The 19,178-nt window shown below is 39.2% G+C and overlaps 3 protein-coding genes across 4 annotated transcripts; 1 reads left to right on the top strand and 2 right to left on the bottom strand.

Annotated features, from left to right (window-relative positions):
• Positions 1-3,901: 3,901 nt before the first annotated feature.
• On the bottom strand, positions 3,902-7,515 carry LOC146671718 (inward rectifier potassium channel 2-like). Its single transcript, XM_085404083.1, has 2 exons — positions 7,375-7,515; positions 3,902-5,482 (listed from the first exon to the last, which is right to left on the bottom strand). Exon 2 carries the CDS (start codon positions 5,232-5,234, stop codon positions 3,918-3,920), a length of 1,317 nt encoding a protein of 438 aa, XP_085260209.1. The 5' UTR covers positions 5,235-5,482; positions 7,375-7,515; the 3' UTR covers positions 3,902-3,917.
• Positions 7,516-7,812: 297 nt separating this feature from the next.
• On the bottom strand, positions 7,813-13,454 carry LOC146671717 (inward rectifier potassium channel 16-like). 2 transcript variants are annotated; one of them, XM_085404080.1, is made up of 2 exons: positions 11,255-11,382; positions 7,813-9,435 (listed from the first exon to the last, which is right to left on the bottom strand). In XM_085404080.1, the coding sequence occupies exon 2, from the start codon at positions 9,407-9,409 to the stop codon at positions 8,270-8,272; it is 1,140 nt and encodes a 379-aa protein (XP_085260206.1). In that variant the 5' UTR covers positions 9,410-9,435; positions 11,255-11,382; the 3' UTR covers positions 7,813-8,269. The 2 variants fall into 2 exon arrangements, with proteins under 2 accessions (XP_085260206.1, XP_085260207.1); XM_085404081.1 differs by lacking the exon at positions 11,255-11,382 and adding an exon at positions 13,318-13,454 and having other exon boundaries at positions 7,814-9,435.
• Positions 13,455-16,119: 2,665 nt separating this feature from the next.
• Positions 16,120-19,178, top strand: LOC146671716 (ligand-gated cation channel ZACN-like). The gene is made up of 9 exons (XM_085405219.1): positions 16,120-16,201; positions 16,323-16,465; positions 16,581-16,625; positions 16,719-16,825; positions 16,914-17,083; positions 17,493-17,608; positions 18,207-18,417; positions 18,519-18,677; positions 18,830-19,178. The coding sequence occupies exons 1-9, from the start codon at positions 16,138-16,140 to the stop codon at positions 19,084-19,086; spliced, it is 1,272 nt and encodes a 423-aa protein (XP_085261345.1). The 5' UTR covers positions 16,120-16,137; the 3' UTR covers positions 19,087-19,178.

Below are 19,178 nucleotides of genomic sequence, written 5' to 3'. Positions count from 1 at the left end.
AACTAGCGTTTGATGTGACTGTAACAGAGATGTCTTAGCTGTTAGATGACCAGAAACAATAAGCCAAAACAAGTGACACAGATCGGCTCAAATCAAACTGCTAGAACTCATGATTCAAGGTTAACCCAGTGAAAACAAAGAGACCGGAGTCATTTAATCAGGCAAACGCACACATGTCACTGTCTTGGATTTTCACAATTTGTTTTCACAATAAAGAGGAAACTCCTCTGTAATCCCCCCCCTCTTTTTTTTAAATCTGATTTACAGCATTAATCTTGTTGCCGCCTAATGACCTCACCAGGACACTTAGGACGTTAATTCAGGGCAAATACACTGTTACAGCTATTTATAAAGTGACAAGCTGCGGATGTGGCCCACATAAGATGAGGCTCGGATAGTTTTTCTGATATAATTCCCTCCTAGATGTGACCAACTTTCCAGACTACAGACAGTCTTCCTCTTGAGCAATAAATATGACTGTGTTTTTAATACATTTTAAAATTATGACCATAAACTTTAAGCAAGCGATGGCCATTGAGATAATCCAGGGACATTTCTGCCTTTACAGACTTGACAGGAGGTCATATCTTAATGTGTTATTTATGTTCAGGTCTGAAACATGGAGTATGTCAGAGGGTTTTTTTTGTTCAAATTGCTGCAACTGCTACCATATTTAACATGAACCCATAAGCTATACTGTATGTTCTTTCGCGTGTTGGTTGACTCTGCTGGTTAATTGTTTATGTTTACATTCACCCTTCTAATCTGAAGGTCAGATTGATCAGTCTATTGCTAATAAGCCAGTTCAAGGGAATTCGCCAGAGAGACGTCATCAGAAGCATTGACAGGAGCTCTCAGGCCGGCGCTGGCTGTCGATTTCTTGCAAATAGGGCACGCAGCATGGACTAAACAGTCACCATCCACCATCCGCATCCAGTGAAATTTCTTTGTGATCATAGCAAAAGTTTAGAGATGATACTGGTGAAATTAAGAAGATATTTTTAGAAGGAAACTACAAATATGGACTCGGCTTTATAGGATTTTACAGCTAATAAGAATTAAAATTCATTTTTTGCCTTTCTTTGACAACAAGATTGATTTTTACAGAAAATTGTAATTGTTGAACTAAAATTAATTTGCTATGAAGGAAAAAGGGATAACCCTCAATTTTATTCCAAACTCCAGCTTTGTGGCATTTTGATTGGCTAATGTGGAAAAAGCCCAGAGGCTTGGGACACTTCCTATGCAGAAACAAATCAAATCGGCCCACTGCCTCCCAGCGGATGTGCGAGATCAATCTGTTGCATTCAGCATGGATGAGACTAGGATCAGTCTGTGCTGTGGATGGAAAATAGCTAAATTTGCAGATAGCCGTGTCAACCTGCAAAACAGAAGTTCAGCTATTACTCAGCTACATTGATCAGATCTGTGGCTTAATAGTATTTTGTGCATATAAATGCGGAATTAGAGGCATTGCATGGTGCATATCCTCTGCATATTGCATCTAGAATATTGGTTTGTTACGCAATTTGTTTTACTGAGCAGCACATATATCATTTCAACTGAAGCATCTAAGAGAATATGAGAGCATCTCCATTCAAAATAAAGTCTTAGCAAAGGATTTGAGTAGCAGAGCTACGCATTCTGATATTATACTGTTACATATCAACACTTTCCCTTGAGACATTGTACACCGCAGAATTTATTTCCCACAGTTTACGGAAAAAGGCAGAGAAAAGTGAAGTCGAAATTCTTTCCATTGTGTCATTAAAAATTATATCCAGTTAAGCCACCTGCCACTGTGGGCTTTCACAGAAGTGGAGTGGATCAGTTTGTTGAAATACAGAAATTGATGGCGTTAGCTTTGACAGCTGGAAATTTGGGTCACAGCACCACACAGCTCTTTATAAAGTTTTGCTGGGAAAAGCGACAGAGCAGGATGGATAGTTAGTCAGATCACAAGATCATGCAGACACAATATCTCCATGATGCGGAGTTTACAATTAATGCATCAACTTCACAATGATTTCATTTTATTAATTTTTTTATTGAAAAAAGGACAAACTGTTTTCAACAACTGCAATATCAGAATACAGTATTTGCATTATAATTTACAAAAGATTAAAAAAAAAATCTGTTCAGTCTGTGGTTTGTGCAGGAAGGTGGGAAGACCCTGGTAGAAAAATAAAAATCTAAGACAGGAGAAGTGCCCATGTGAGATTTCCTTACCAAAAAAGCATTACAGTGTTCTGGCATCCACTGACATTATCCACGCTCGAATGTGTCATAATAACTCCTAGAGTAATAGGTAAAGCTTAATGTTACGTAAGACTGAAGTCAAGCCCTCTCCATCCGGCCAGGATTTCTGATTGTAAGTGAATTATTAGTCCTGATCTTTCATAAGACAAAGCAGGGGTCCATTCAGAAATGACAAATAACTTCACAAGACCCACAGTAAGGAAGCTAAAAGGTTAAAAAATTCCAAATTCTGCAAATCTCCCAAGTTGCCAAGAACACTGATGTTAAAATAACATGTTAAAAAGCTATTCAAATAATTCAGTGTTTCAAAAGCCAAGCTCTGTTAGATGAGGATCAGTTCAAGTTTCCAATTAACTAACAGATGTGTTACAGTTGCCTCTTATTAATATGTGCACATCTGGCTTTTAGGGAAATAACCTAGTTTCTGCTCTTACTGGGAAGAAAAATCTCAAATGAGGAAGAAAGTGCACTAAAGCTTTGGAAAACACACCGACAAGAGTCATGCTTGTCTATAGCTAGAAATAAAACTATAGGCTGCATCGGCAAACTTCAAAACGCTTTAAAACACAAATAATACATTTTGGCTTCTAGATTTCTGTCTGACATACAATATGTAACTTAGCAGCAGCTGTCATCAACATTCATAGCCTTGGCTAAAGGTTGAGCTTCCTGTCACTTTCCACCACTGAACAGTATTGCACATTACAACACAGAGACCTGTAAGAAGTGGCAGTATATTGCACAATGAATCACATCTTAATGCTACTCCTTCTGCTTTACATCTAATGCATTGTGTGCGTAGTCGAAGCCAAACCACCTGAGTGCCTCTACTGGGACTAAAACTTCTGTTAAGGCACACATTGCAAGAGATGCTCTATAGACAAGATGATAGGTTGAGGACAGCAGTGTACTTATGCCCGTAATCTGTGCAAGACATAATTTTAATCCTCAATCGAGCTTTCAGACCAACACATTGAAGAATACTGCAAATAAACTTCGCTAAGAGACCAGCTCATTAACAAATGATACCTTGTTTATTTAATGGTGGTTGAACTTGTAAAAATGTTATAGCCTGTTAAACAAAAATGTTGTCATTAAATGTATGATTAGAAATTTATAGGTTTGGGTTGTTGCTGCAAAGAATGATGAAAACATGTGATTCAAATAATTCCTTGTTTTTTATATATGTATAAAATTACATATATATAAAATTAGTCTAGCTAATCACACCTTGTGACATTTATTCCACAAGGATGAGGTATTACACCATAGATGAACCCCATGCAAAAAGTGCAAACTACGAATATGCAATTGATTAAATAGGCAAATTTAGTCATTAAATGAACTGACTATTCTAGTAAAATGTTTTACGGTGGATAATATTCTGCATTGTGCACGAAAACAAACTGCACAGTGTGTATTAGCGAAGGCATCGTTCCCATTTTATTCCTCTGGCACCATGCAACCAGTTAATCTCTCACCACTTTCACCATACACAACACATTTGTCTGTACGTGTTGTTTCATGTGAGAGCTTCTGCATACTGAGAAGTTCATACTCAAATTGCAGGGTTTATTTGCCCTGTATTTTCAAACACAGCAATAGAGACCCAAGTCATACGAAGCTTCACGTACCCTGTGACAGTTTTTAACCTGGGTTCATATTTCTGATTCTGCCGTCAAAGGCCTTGACTCTAAAGGCAAAGAGTCAAGGTTGCATTCAGAGTCTAACACCTCATCTGTGTTTCTGTCCTCAAGTGCGCAAACCTCAACACCCCTCATTACCATGTTTTCCTCCACCTCAAACTCCTCCTCCATTTCAACTTTTTCAAGAGCCACTTCATTCTCATAACAAAAGGAGTTCCTCGAGCTAGAGGCAGTGGACTTCTTCTCAGCCAGTTCCCTGGCACTACAGCTGGGCGTGCTGGGCACCTCATAGGTGTTGTCAAAGCGAGAATAGTCCACTTTATAGTAGTTCTTTTCTTCAAAGAGCACTGGCTCAAAGCGGTGGCCCCAGAGGATCTCACTGGCAATATAGGAGCTCCGACACTGAGTAGTCATGGCTGTGGCCTCGACCATGCCCTCGAGGATCACCACTATCTCAAACTCTGATGTTTCCAACTCCTGCTTGCTCAGCTCATAAAATGGGCTGTCCTCATCAATTTCATGAACAATAGTAATTGGAGAAACCAAGAAAATTCGGTCAATGCCACTGTCAAAGCCTACGTCAATGTCTACCTGATCCAGAGGGATGAACTCTCCCTCGGCAGTGGTACGGGACTTGAGGAGTTGGGCCCTTACGTGGGCCTCCACCAGGTGACTCTTCCTCAGGTTTCCCACCCGCCACATCAGGCAAAGCTTGCCGTCCCTCATGGCCACTGTAGCATAGTGACTGAACACCAACGTCTCATTCCTCTTTTTGGGCTTTGCCATCTTGGCCATGACGGCACCGATGATAAAAGCATCAATGATGCAACCTACGATGCTTTGGAAGACGACCATAAAAACAGCAATGGGGCATTCCTCCGTCACATAGCGATAACCGTAGCCAATTGTGGTTTGTGTCTCCACTGAGAACAAAAAAGCAGCAGTAAAACTGTCCACGTTGGAAACACACATCTGCGTCTCATTCTCCAAGTCCCCATAAGAGAGAGCCACCAACCAAAAGACAAAGCCAAAAAACAGCCATGACAGCAGGAAAGAAAGGCAGAATATGACCAGCATCCAGCGCCAGCGAATGTCCACGCAGGTGGTGAAGATATCTGCCAGGTAACGCTGGCCTTTCTCGCTCATATTGATAAACTGCACATTGCAGTGGCCATCCTTCCTGACGAAGCGGCTCTGGTGGTGGTGCTGCGTATGCCCCTTGTTGACGTTGCCATTGCCGTAGCCATTTGGCATGGCAATATTCGCTAGCTTCATGCCATCTTCCTCAGAGGACACAATGCTGTAACGGTGGCCTCTCACACTCCCCATAGTTTCCTCTTGGGAGGGCTGGGCCAATTCTGCTTTGGAAAACAGTCTAAGTTTTTGGTAGAAGCGTTGGAGAAACAGTTTTAAATGATCTTGAGGACAAACTTGTGCAGAAAATGTGGGAAACAGGATTCAGTCCTGTGAGGGACGGGGGAGACTAGGTCTGTGCTTCTCTGCCAGTGATGAGCACTGTTGGTGAGGGCTGGTCACTCTTCTTTGATGCCTGGCTTGGACCTCATTAGTAAAGTGGGCTGTGGAAATTATAGACAGAGAGACAACATAGATCAGCACAGCTAGGTGTGTGGTAGCTGTTAAATAAATAATGCAGTGCACATCTAAAGTTAATAGCACAATTCTAGTATACTCTCAGAAAATGCATAAACTGAGCAGTCAGAAAGCACAGTCAACAGATTAGGTAAATTAGCAGTAATAGAAGGAAAGCATTAGACACCTGGCAAAGTAGGAAATTATGTTTACACTGCTTAATATAAGTATTAATTAGGGCAGGCCCTTCCTTGGGGAACGGAGTCAAATTATAGATCAAGTTCATGTTAATCTAGTAAATCTCTTAAAGAAAAATACATTACAAGCTGCAGCTCTGGACAGACATAACAGAATCATATGTTGCATGCATGTAAAAACCTATAGCACATTCACAAGCTATTACATGTCATTACTGAGCGAATACAGAGTTGCCCTGAACCACAATTAATGAAGCAGTAGCCTTGCTTTATATGTAATAGAACAACAAGGACAGCTAAATTAGAAAAGCTATTGACTTGATGTGTGTGGCATGAGATGTCCATTAAAATACAACACCACAGGCTACAAAAGGTTATGGACAGCCAGACACGCTCTGGTGGTGCCAAAATAAATCACTGCTCCACTTTTAAAACTCATTATCTCATCAGAGATTCACATCTGAAGTGCATAAATGAAGTCCAGAGCCCTTTTCAGTGAATATTCTGATTGTTCTTAACTCTGAAATTGTAGCTCGTTAAAAAAAACAACAACAACAAAGCTCTTCGATAGTCATTCAAGTCATTTAAATTGTTTTGGATATTGTCAAAGGTCACATGGGATAAGATTTGCTGGACGTGGTTTCCCTGCATCATCTCTGTTTTCTCAACTTATTATGATGTCATTGTGGGGTCAACTTGAAACAGCAACAGGCCACTCATAATATGAGGCACCATTTACACAGAGCAAAGCATGCCAAAACATTATGTTTAATAGGTTTCAAGGTTTCAATGTATTTTACTTGGTATTTTCAGGAAATTTAAACCATGCTTGTTCCAAGTTTTAAATGTTTTATCTTATTTTGTTTTCTCCCATACACTTGCAAGGAGTCTTATACAAGCAATTATACTGGTGTATTGTGGGACACAAACTCAAACACTTGGATGGAGTCTCCAGCTTTGCAAGTCCTGATAAACCTGCACTGAGTGCATTGCAAGCTTCCTTCCTTATTGCACTATTCAGTACTTTCCCGCTCAGTTAGCTTTTATCTGCTCAGTATCACATCACTTATTACAGCAGGTTGTTTCATGGTGACAGAAAAGGCTTCCAAAGGCTGCACAACCTGGGATTGTTTGTTTTGCATGTGTTCTCATTTAGAGCTAACAGCTGAGGCAGATGGAAACTGGTTACATAAAGGTGGTCTATTTTTCATCACACAAATCGATATATATATATATATATATATATATATATATATATATATATATATATATATATATATATATATATACACATACATACATAGATATATGTATGTGTATATATACATATATATAGATATAGATATACATATGTATGTATGCTGTATGTTATTTCCTTTTTTATTAGACAGTTAACAACATGTTTATCACGCGCCAACTACAGAGTTAAGAGTTTAGTTCAAATCAAAGACAATCCTTGCAGAACATCCAGTTCACATCCTGCAGTCTCTGAAACCACACTGCAACAACAATAATATTGTTGCAGAAAGTGGTATTACTTTCTGATCAAAACTTTTTATTCCTTAAAAACCGTGAAAAGTCATTTTTCACGTTTTTAACATCAACACGCACATTCAACTACTCCCAATGTCCCCAAATCCATAACTACACAGAATATTCCCACAACACATGTTTTTACCTACCTGTTAGTCCTTGGCTGCAAATAGGATCGTTTCTTGTCGCAGTAAGTTCCATATGTGCGCCAGATATGCGCACTTTGCCCTTTTTTAAATCTCGACGTTCTGTTAGTATTTTTTTCTGGCTTCTCGTGTGGAGCTGTAAATTCTGCCATAACCCTCTCCAGCAATACTAGAGAAGATATTTGTGGTTGAAAAGACAGACTATAAAAAAACACGTGCGCATATCCCCGCCCCTGTGGCAGTGACAACCAATGGAAAGCTGCAGCGCCTGTTTAAGGTTTCTAGTCCAAAAAGAGGTTATATCGTTCTTATTTATTTATAGTTTATTTATTAATGTACTTTTTGGCAGACTGGGACACTCAGTGTACATCACTTTTAAAACTTCACGGTGAAACTGGAACCAAGCAACAAACATGCATGACGCTGGTCACAGGAATACAATGTAGGTAAGGTGGTAAGGTAAGGTGTTTGTTAATCGGTGTTTAAGTCTAAAGTAAATAAAGTGACTGTGCGAGAACGATATGACTGTATCTCTGACCTGCACAAAAATCTCTAGGACTGCAGGAATATTGAGTGGGTGAACACAAGGGGGAGGTAAAGAGCTACAAAGGTAATTACATACACAGGACTCAAAGTAGTTTTTATGACTGGTACTATTTTTATCATGCAATTAGAAATAAAACCCATTTTAAAATGACCAAAGAGAAGATTTTTCCAGTTTATTTCACTTACACTTTCATTTTACATGGCAGAAGCAAACATGAATTTCTGAATGCTGTATTATATGATTTTACATTGGCTATAAACATATTTACAAAAGCTCACCTTATCACATAATCTTTATGGGAACAGTGAAAGTTGCATTTTAATTTCATTTTGATTTCTTTTGTCATTTCATCTACAAAAATGTTTGCAGGATCATCTCCTCATTGATGTTAAGATTCACCTGAGCAATGTGTCTGTTTCTCTTCCCTATTGGTATAAGTGTGGTGCCATCTGCAGGACGTCCCCTCCTGTTGTATTCCTCTGCACTGAGGAAAGGCACCGGCACCCATGTGGTCACATGAAAAAGACTGAAGTCCACCTTGTAGTGTTTCTTGCCCATTTTCAGCACGTCCTGGAAACGCTGGCCCCAGCGGATGTCTGCTGATGTGTAGGAAGCACGTGTTTGGTGGAGTATTCCTGTGGAGTCCCCTGTGTAGGTGAAAGAAACTACCAGCTCAAAGCGATTGTCCCGCAGGTTATCAGGACCCATGTTGTACAGGGGACTGCCAGGCTCTAGCTTGTGAATAATAGTGGTAGGTGTGGCGAGGACAATCTCCCGTTCCTCTATATCTAAGTCCTGGTAAGTGATTACAAGTGACCCCACTGGCTGTTTTACATAGCGGATTAACTGGACCCTGACGACCCCCTCCAGGATGTGATTACCTCTGAAGTCCCCGAGGCGCCATGACAGACACAGAACCCTGTCTCGTAAGTTGACCACCGCGCATCTGCTGAAACCCACCGTCTGGGCTCTCTTACGAGCAGATGCCATCTTAGCTACAACAACGCCAATGACAACTGTGTCAAGAAGACAGCTAAACACAGTTTGAATCGTCACCACAATGATAGCTACAATAGAGTTTTCGGTTACATGCCTGTAGCCGTAACCAATAGTCGCCCCGGTCTCCATTGAGAACAAAAATGCCCCAGTGAAGTCGCGCACATTTGAAACACAGAGATCGTCATCTGCATTATCACTGTCTCCATTTACATGGGCAATTAACCAATAACACAGACCAAAAAGAAGCCAAGACACAATATTATTAAGGGAGAAAATAAGGAACATCATTCTCCAGCGGATCTCTACAAGACTGGTGAAGATGTCGATCCAATATGTGGTCCAGTCTCCAGGGGCCTGTTGAAACATCACAGGGAATTTGCCATCTTTTTGCATGTAGCGGAGACTCTTTTCCTTCTTTGCATTTTGCCTGCCCAGTGTGTGGACTGTGGTGCAGCAGGTATCAATGACCTGCTCACTTCTTTCTGTGCTCATCTTGATTAAATCTAAAGTTCAGTCTCCTGCAGAAAGACAGAGATGACATGAAAATGCAGACTAAAATATCAAGTTTTTAGTTTACCTTGAATAACGTGTCATGTATTCATTCACTCATTACATGTGACTAAAATGTAGATGCAGACTCAAAACCTTCATGTTTTAGCAGCCACGGTCACTCTGTGCCTTTGGCTATTAGCAGAAAATGAGCAGGTGTGAAAAAATAGACCTCGTGATCACCTGCTTCTTGTTGGCTGATGATTAACTAAAAAGTTCCATTACAAAGCTTTCAATAAGCACTTATATGGCCACATTATAAAAAAGTGCAATTGTGAATAGGAATTTTTCTTTTCAGTTCTGTTAAATTACCAGCACTGAAAATAAGCCAGTTAATAAATCTACAGTTAGGCATAAAAAAATAGCGCTGTGGTCGCCCCTGGTCAGACTCATTAGTACAGATATGTGAAAAAAATTAATAAATCAGTCATCGTTCAGGGAATGATCAAACCACAAGCCGAGCATTGTAACTTGCACGCACACATTAATGTTTAAGTTTAGCCATCAATTGCATAGAAAGAGTTATATAAGACATTAAGAGAGGTCAGATATAATCCAGGTCCAAAACCATTTTTATCATATTGATACCAAATTGTTATTAGGGCAATTACACAGACTTATGTAAGCACGGCATGTTCCTCTGTTATATTGTAAGTATGCCATTTTCTTCCTCTTATGTTGTTTTTGTCTTGGACAAAACACCAGCTTTGTTTTACGGTAAAAAGAACAAACATGTATGTTTCTACCAGTGGAAAAAAAAGCCCAAAAAACAGTTACCAGTCAATGTCAATTTCATGGCATTTCAACAAGCTTCCATAAACACTAGTTTTCTGATCCTATTGTACTTAACCGTTATTTAAGTAAGAAGAATATTGCATTAACTTAGTTGGATCAATTTTTTTTTCAATTTCAATTTTCAACTGTTAATGATCAGAATTGTTAGATGTTACGCAGTGTGTATTTTTTTTATCCTGTCAAGCTTAATATTCTGTTTGAGTGCCTGACATAATTCTTTCATAATGATACGTCCTTTACTGTATTGTTTGTGCATTTTTCTTTACTTTAACACATTTTGCTTGCTAAATTACTCACTGTTACAGACTTTGTTGCTTTATATAGATTAGGCCCCGACCATCCAACAAGATTAACTCAAGCTATGGGAAAACCTATTTTCCTCAGTGAAAAACCTCTTTTTAATCACTTTGGCTAATCTCTTTAGTTTTGAATTTTAGCCAAGTTTGCTGTCTTCCAGATGTGACAATGGCCAGCAGGGAGCAGTGACCAGTGTTTTGATAACAGAGTGCAAATTGCAGGATGGAGGTGGACCCCTGCCTGGTGGCTTGGATCTCCGACTACCTCACCGACAGACCACAGTACGTCAGGCTGAAGGACATCACGTCTGACACAGTGGTCAGCAGCACAGGAGCACCACAGGGAACTGTGCTGTCCCCTCTTCTCTTCACCCTGTACACCTCTGACTTCTGCTACAACTCTGAATTATGCCACATTCAGAAGTTTGCAGACGACACAGCCATCATGGGGTGTATCTGGGATGATCAGGAAGAGGAGTACAGAAGTCTGGTGAGGAACTTTGTCGCATGGAGTCACACAAACCACCTGCAACTCAACACCTCAAAGACTAAGGAACTGGTTGTGGACTTCGGGAGGTCTAGAGCAGGTCCACTGCCGGTTCAGATAGAGGGGGAGGAGGTGGAGGTGGTCAACAAGTACAAGTACCTCGGGCTGTGGGTGGACAATAAACTGGACTGGTCATGCAACACAGAGCACCTGTATAAAAAAGCCCAAAGCCGACTGTACTTCCTCAGGAGGCTGAGGTCTTTTAACATCTGCAGGAAGCTCCTGAGGATGTTTTACCAGTCGGTGGTTGCTGGAGTACTTTTCTATGCTGTGGTGTGCTGGGGGAGCAGCACAGCAAAGAAGGACTCATCCAGGCTGGAGAAACTGATCAGGAAGGCTAGCTCTGTGGTCGGCATGAAGCTGGACACTCTGGTGACAGTGGCAGAGAAAAGGACATTAAAGAAACTGATGGACATTATGGACAATGCTGGGCATCCTCTGCACACGGCCATAAACAATCAGAAGAGTCTGTTCAGTGACAGGTTGCTTCTCCCAAAGACAAGAACTAACAGACTGAAAAACTCCTTTGTCCCACACGCCATCAAACTGTTTAACTCCTCTCTGGAGGGGAGAGGGAGGGGAAACAGGAGGACAAAGGAGGGAACAACTAAGCTGTAGTGCCTCTTCACCTCACTGTGCAATACCTTTTGTGCAATACTTTTGTAAATAGTCAACGGTGCAATAGACTCAATACTTGAAATGTGCAATTCACTTGTATTTTTATTTTTATTCCTATTTATTCTATTTATCCCCTTCGTATATTTTATTTATATTGTCTCTGTATTTATATATATGTGTGTGTGTATAACTCTGTAACTTCTGTCGGTGCTGTGCTTTTTTGGAAATCGAATTTCCCAGAGGAACCCACCCGAGGGATTAATAAAGTTCTATCTTATCTTATCTTATCTTATCTTAAATGACTTCTGAGAAATTAAAGTCATAAAAAGTTAAGGCCAGCTACTGTAACTTTTCACTCGAATCCTAAGAACTTAAGTCTCGGTTTGTCTCGGTTAATTAAGCAAAAATCTTGACCTTAGTGCGGTGTAGTTATTAATCTGTGTTTGTTATCGAAAGGGTAAATAATTACTCACCAACAACCTCTAACAGTTTTCACCTCCAAATGTTACCTCAGATGTCAAACTTTAATCACACCTACTTCTTTTAGTAACACATAAAATAAGGCAAAGCCAAGACGGTTTTATCACTTTTTGTCTGCAGCACACACGCCTACTTCGGGTGTTATTGATATCATAAATGACACCTGACAATCAAAGGCACCGCTTTAAGCTTGTTACCAGTTTTGTTCTTCAGGATCTTAGTCACAGATCAATAAGCTATGTCCTTCCAGTGAGTGTTTTTATTACTTATTTGAATGAGCTGCGTGCTGTTGTTTATCTGCTCTCGAGATAAATGGCTACTCAATAGGTCTAATCTTACATCTCCTGTGGTTTAATTATGAAACCAAATAATGTTAATGTTTGTACAGTTGTGTCAATCAACATCATCTTCAAATCAGTGTTCATGACAGTTTAATAAATGTCAGCCCAAAAGATGAACTGTCTTATTTCTACTTTTTACTAAGTCTTCCATGGAAAACTATGTCAAGGTGATGTCTGCATTTTGGTATATGTTAAATTAATGCACAGAAAAAAACAGGAAAACAAGTGCAAAGGTATTTGGATTACAAGTAGGGGAATGCTAGACTCATATTTGCTGCAACAATCAGTCTGTTCCCTGAATGTCAAATGACAAGGACAGTCAGGTCTAAGAAAACTGAGACCACTCCCACCCTCGAGGAATTCTACAAGACAGTTGAAATGACACAGATCCAGTATGCTGTTAACTCATTGCAGTTTACAATGTATATATCACTATCGCTTGTTTTTAAATGTCTTTCCAAATTAGTTCCTTGTTTTTAGAGTAATAATAATAATAAAAGATTATTTAGGATCCACTTATTATAACTGAATGTCTCTTTTGTTTTCTGTGAGTTTTGTGAGCTTTACTTTTATAAACGTAGCCTCTTGTCTTTTAAATATTATCAATTATTAAGTAAAAGAAACTATGCACTTTTTTTCTATTAGCGTTTTTTTTGTAGCTCACAAAGTTAATTCTTTTATTAGAAAATATGATCATTCGATTAAAAACGCTGTCTTACACATTAGGTACCCCTTTAATAAACCCATTGCAAAGCACAAACATGTTCAACTTACTTGCAGAGTAGATCAGAGTACGTCAGGTGTCACAAGTCCATCAATTCCACCAAGCATAAGACGATGTGTTGCTCAAGTTGTGGTAACCTTCACATTTAGTTGGCTGCAAAGTGTGACATTGTAGGGGGCTGGCCTGGTCCTGAGGCAAAGTCCCATTTTTTTGCAATATCACTGCTAGCATGTCTCCTTGAACCCTTATTGGATACAAGAATTTATGACCTATGGAATATTTTAGAAGTTCCTTACGACAAAGCCTTAAAGCCTTTTCATGTTAAAATTCTGTGCTTTATTAGAAAAGAAGTTAACCTTTGCTCAGTCATGTAAAGGCTTTGTCATTGGCACACAGATTTTCTTTGTCTCAATTGTCCCCAATTTAGCTCTGATAAGACAAGGAAGATCACAGGTGAACCGAAAGTACACACTACGTTTCAAACCACTTTTACTGCAGTCATAAGAGCAAATTTAGCTGCAACAAGGTCAGCAACAGCAAAACAAACTTCTTGTGCTTTCAAAAATAGAACATGATCGTCCCTCCATTTCAAAACCTGCCTGATTCACGAAGCTGGTTTTCTAAAGTAATGTGTGAAGACAGAGATAAGAGACATTCCTCTGAGAGATAACCTGGAAGGGAAGTTCATCAGTGTGTCACTTGCAAGCAGCAGCTTTATATTGAATAAGTGAAAACAGACAGGAAATAGTATATCTATTTAACTACATGACTGATAACACAAAAATATGAAGGTTACACAAGGGTGTATTGATTGGTTTATTGATTTATTTACAGTTTCTCCCTCCACACTGTGCAGGGCCATACATGTCTTTATAGGCCTGTATGGCCCTGCACAGTGTGGCGGGAGAAACTGTAAATAAATAAGAGGTAAAAGTAAAAATGTAAACTAGTTAAAAGAAGATTTTGATCAGATAACCAATAAAATAAGCTCATACTGACTGTCAATTCAATTCATGTTTTTTAATACAGTGCCAAAATCACAACAACAGTCTCCTCAAGGTGCTCTATATTGTAAGGTAGACCCTACAATAATACATACTGAGAAAAACACGACAATCATATGACCCCCTATGGTGACAGTGGGAAGGAAAAACTCACTTTTAACAGGAAGAAACCTCCAGCAGAACCAGGCTCGGGGAGGGGCGGGGCCATCTGCCACGACCAGGTGGGGTGAGAGAAGGAAGACTGGACAAAAGACATACTGTGGAAGACAGCCAGAGATTAATAACAAGTAGGATTCAATATATTCAATATTGAATACATAATTCAATGTCTGCAAGGCTACACATTATGACATACCTGAATTAAGATTAGAATTAAAGGGCCATGCAAGTGATGGGCCAAGATTAATTCACTTTATTTTCAAGACTATTAGAAAGCATGTAGACCAGGGGTCCCCAATCCCAGTCCACGAGGGCCGGTGTCCCTGCAGGTTTTAGATCTCATCCTGGGTCAACACACCTGAATCAAATGATTAGGTCATTACCAGGCCTTTGGAGAACTTCAAGACATGTTGAGGAACTAATTTATCCATTTAAATCAGCTGTGATGGATCAAGGACGCATCTAAAACCTGCAGGGACAACGGGACTCATGGACTGGGATTGGGGACCACTGATGTAGACTATGTGTCTGTGACTGAAAGGTATGTGACTGCTATGGATTAGGAGTGATGCTGTAGTGATCCACCACGAAAAAGTGGTAAGGAAACAATCAGATTAAAGACAATCTACAGAGTTTTTAAGAGAAAGCTTTGATTAAAAAAGAAGATGGTGTTTTGAGCTGGAAAAAGAGGCAAGAAGGGTTTAATTTAAGAGATGTTGTTAAATCATGTGTCAAGCATGCAAGGAGTTAAATGTACAGTAGCACATGCTTTCCAGCACATAAAATATTACTGAGGCCAAATTTGTTTTTTTGTTTGTTTGTTTTTTAGAAATTTTAGTTTACTGGAACTATTATAACTATTTTCTTTATATTACAACTATGTAATCCAAATGCATATTAATTCAAATTTTCATTAACATAATATGACATAATTGCTGTACAATTCGAAATTTAAGGATGGCCTTAATTAAAATCAACACGCAGAGGCACAGCAGTTTGAAAGACAGAGAGATCTGTTTATTTTCGCATTGTTAATAATCCATAATTATACTGCCTATAGGGTACAGCAACAATATGTCTTTACATATGAAAAAATATGTATTGTACCAGCTCAATGCAGAATTTCGACTGAGCATTATGTAACTTAATAAGCTTCTGAGTGACTTCATCATGCAGCTGTCGAAACTAGATGTTTGATCAATGGTCACGCCTTTTTTCAACTTAACTTAAACCACAGATGTCTCAGATCTTTGTTCTGAATCTATGGCTGGCAGACCAGCCTCATTCAGCATTACTGTCTGTATTACTGGTTGCTTCAGTTCACTCTTATGTATGACATACACAGCCCATAGTTAGGCAGATTAGCATAGCTCTAATAACAAAAAGCAGCTGGAGCTACCTGTATCTGTCAGTAGGTAAAAATACACTGGAAATAAATGTGCTCTCTGTTTACACAGGATCACTCACGAACACACTGAACCCTCTGTAAATAACCATGTTATTGTGTTCCTAAAGGCTATTGTGCGTCAGTGTCTTGAAGCGTGCACACTCTAAGAGGTTACACGACATAGCTGGGTTATAAAAGTGACATGTTGGGCTGAACCTAAACAAGGACGATAGGACAGTTATGGTAAAAAGTTGCACACAACTGGTCGGTCAATTTGTAGTTTTTAGTTGGATATAAAGTCCGGTTTAGAGACTACAGAAATGCTGAAATTTCTTTCCCACAATTTAGTGAGGACTATGTTCTTACTGAGTGTAATAACTGTAGGTAAGTGCACCTTACTTTTGTCAAAGCTTATCCTACAAAATATATTGTAAGAGGGAGCAGAACAGTGAAAAAGTGTTGTAAAAAGTATTCAAACTTATGTTCAAACTTTCTCCAATTTTAGAACATGTGCATTCATCCAACTGCACAAGTCGCCGATGTCTGAGTAACGTGTTGATAGATAAAAATCTGTTGTCGCAGCCACAGAACGATAGCTGCACTCACGAAGTCCGAGTGCCAAAATTAGAGTACCAGACTCTGGAAGTTGTAAGTATTAACTTTTTGTAGTGGAGCTAATATATATATTTTCATTTCTCCATTTACACCTCTTTGGTGACTTTTCTGTATGACAGTTCTTTGTTACCTAATTTGTTTTCAACAGAACACAAAGCAACTCCGTCTACTAATTCTTCTACAAGCCTCGATCGTAAGCTTCAAAATACTTTTTAAAAAAGTAAAAAAAACAAACAAACCCCAAAACATTATTTTGAAAAAAAGAAATTTTGATTTGAAAACACAGGAATGGGAAGATCCTGAGTTGGCGTGGGACACATCGGTGTACAAGTTTGATGAAGTAATTCTGCCAGTAGACAAAATCTGGACTCCAGAGCTCCTTGTAACAAACGCGTAAGTAGTTTCATCCAAGAGCCATCACTAAGCCAGTTCAAACAATGGCTAAAATTCTTCTGAGACATCACTTATCTCTTCTGTGTAGAATGACATCAACTCTGAAGCATGGCTCTGCTAATGTGCTGGTGTACAGTAACGGCACAGTGAAGGACGATCTGATCATAAATGCAGAAGTGGACTGTGAAGTTAACCTGTTCAACTATCCCTTCGCTTATGATGTGTGTCCTGTTGCAGTACAAGCCTGGGACACTGACAGTAAGCTCAGCAATTCACTAATATACTACATATGTGATCATTTCTGAGATGTGTTTTATAATGTCTCGTTTTCGCGTACTTTTTTGGCCATTTGTATAAGTTGAAATGTAAAATTTATGCATTACCATTTGAATGGAATTGTAATAATTTTAACAGTACGATAATCTCATAACAACACCGCTGATCACCGTTTATGATCAACGATCATAAAAGTGTAACATGGAAAAAAGCAGGGTAACTGCAGTTCTTCAATATAACTTAATTCATTGCAGGTCTTTGCTACCAGTTTTACTGCTTTTAATTTGTGTCTTACAATATTGCTAAGAAGTCACTCGATTACTGAAAAGAAATTATCTTTATGACTCTATTTTAAAATAAGCAATCTCAAAGCAGACTTAATTTTATTCAGAATGTGGTACAACACTGGTGTTTGGTGAAGTGAGACTAAGTGATAATAGTCACGGAGACTGGCAAACGATGGCTGCAATACTTCAGAAAAAACGAGATGACCGCAATTACATCCAGGTAAGTTCACCCAGGCCTGCCATTTGTAACTAAGGGTACTGCAGTGACTGTTTAAGAGTTAAATTCATTTTTATACACCCCCCCCCCCCCCCCTTCCAGCAGTTAAAAACGAATTAGACTAAAAATAAATTAAATGATTATCATTGTGTTTTTTGAATTCCTGAAGTTTAGAAGACATAGCCTTTACTGCAGTGACAAATTGTGTCACTGTCCAAAAATGAAAGAATCTGGCTGTACATAGACCCACTTTCTTTCGTGGGGGGGGGGGGGGGGGGGATTTGCTGGTTCTCTTGTCACATATGATGGTGACCCAACATTTTTTCAACAGCTAGGACGAGCAAAGAAAGGACTTATCTTATTATCTGCTGCATCCTTAGATAACGTCCTTTTCATCTTTAAATTGAACACTGGCTAACATTTATATACATAAGATAAGATAAGATAAGATAAGATAAGATAAGATAAGATAACCTTTATTAGTCCCACACGTGGGAAATTTGTAGGTGTAAAAAAATGTCAAGTGTTACAAAGATTCTTTCAAAAATGAAAAGCCACTTACTTTATTTCCTTCTGCTATGTTTTCTGTTATACTCCTAAGGTGGAACTAAAACTCAAACCTACCAACCCGTTCTTAACATTGATGCTGCCCAGTTATTTGATCCTCTTTGTTGATATAGTCAGCTTTGCTCTGCCACTGCGAGGTGGAGGACGCAATGCTTTCAAGGTCACCCTGGTGCTCAGCTTCACCCTGTTTATCAATATCCTAAATAGCCAGCTCCCTGGAGACAGTGAATGCAGCCCAATAATCCGTGAGTCATGTTACAAGAGAAACATGTGCACAAACAAACCGTATACATGGCCTCACACTGGGTGTTAAATAAAAAACCTGACTAATTTGTTTGTGCTGCAGGACCCCACTTCTGTATTTGCCTGATCTTCTTGGTTGTGAGCATGCTGGTGTCCATGCTAACTACTAGGCTATCCCTAGAAGGCCAACTGGTTTTCTGCTGTTGGTCCAAAGGATCAGCCCCCAAAATTACAGAAAACAAGGAACAAAATGAGGATGAGGGTGAGGAAGACTTGACTGTAGAGCAAATCCTGCAAATATTGAAACTGTAAATTGTTACTATGTATGAGGTGTCTTGATGTTTATTGAGGCTTGATTTTTTTTTTTAGTAATAATGGCATAACCTATTCTAACTATGATTTCAATCCCTCCAGAAACTAAAGCTGACATTAGCACCATCCAGCCGAATGGCTCAGAGAACAGTCGAATACTCAGAAAAGTGGCCAAATACTTGGAAACTCATGAGACCAACGAAGCGGAAAAGGAGAGACAACACAAGTTTGCCGACATGTTGGACAAGACTTTTTTCTGGATCTATTTCATTGGTGGCCTTGGATACCTTGTTATGATGACTGTAATAATGTTAAATTATAAATGTGAAGTTAACCATTTTGATTTCTGGTATAACTGATGTGCATTAAGAGCTGCTCTTAAAACCAAACTACATTTATTTAAAGCTAAATCTTAGGGTACATGTCAGCTGCAATGACTGATAAAAACCTC

This window comes from Rhamphochromis longiceps, linkage group LG4 (genome assembly GCF_057381845.1).
Source record: "Rhamphochromis longiceps isolate RC_006_pf linkage group LG4, R_longiceps_female_GT1.1, whole genome shotgun sequence".
In the NCBI taxonomy this organism is placed as follows: domain Eukaryota; kingdom Metazoa; phylum Chordata; class Actinopteri; order Cichliformes; family Cichlidae; genus Rhamphochromis; species Rhamphochromis longiceps.
This window is presented reverse-complemented; position numbering and strand designations above follow the sequence as displayed.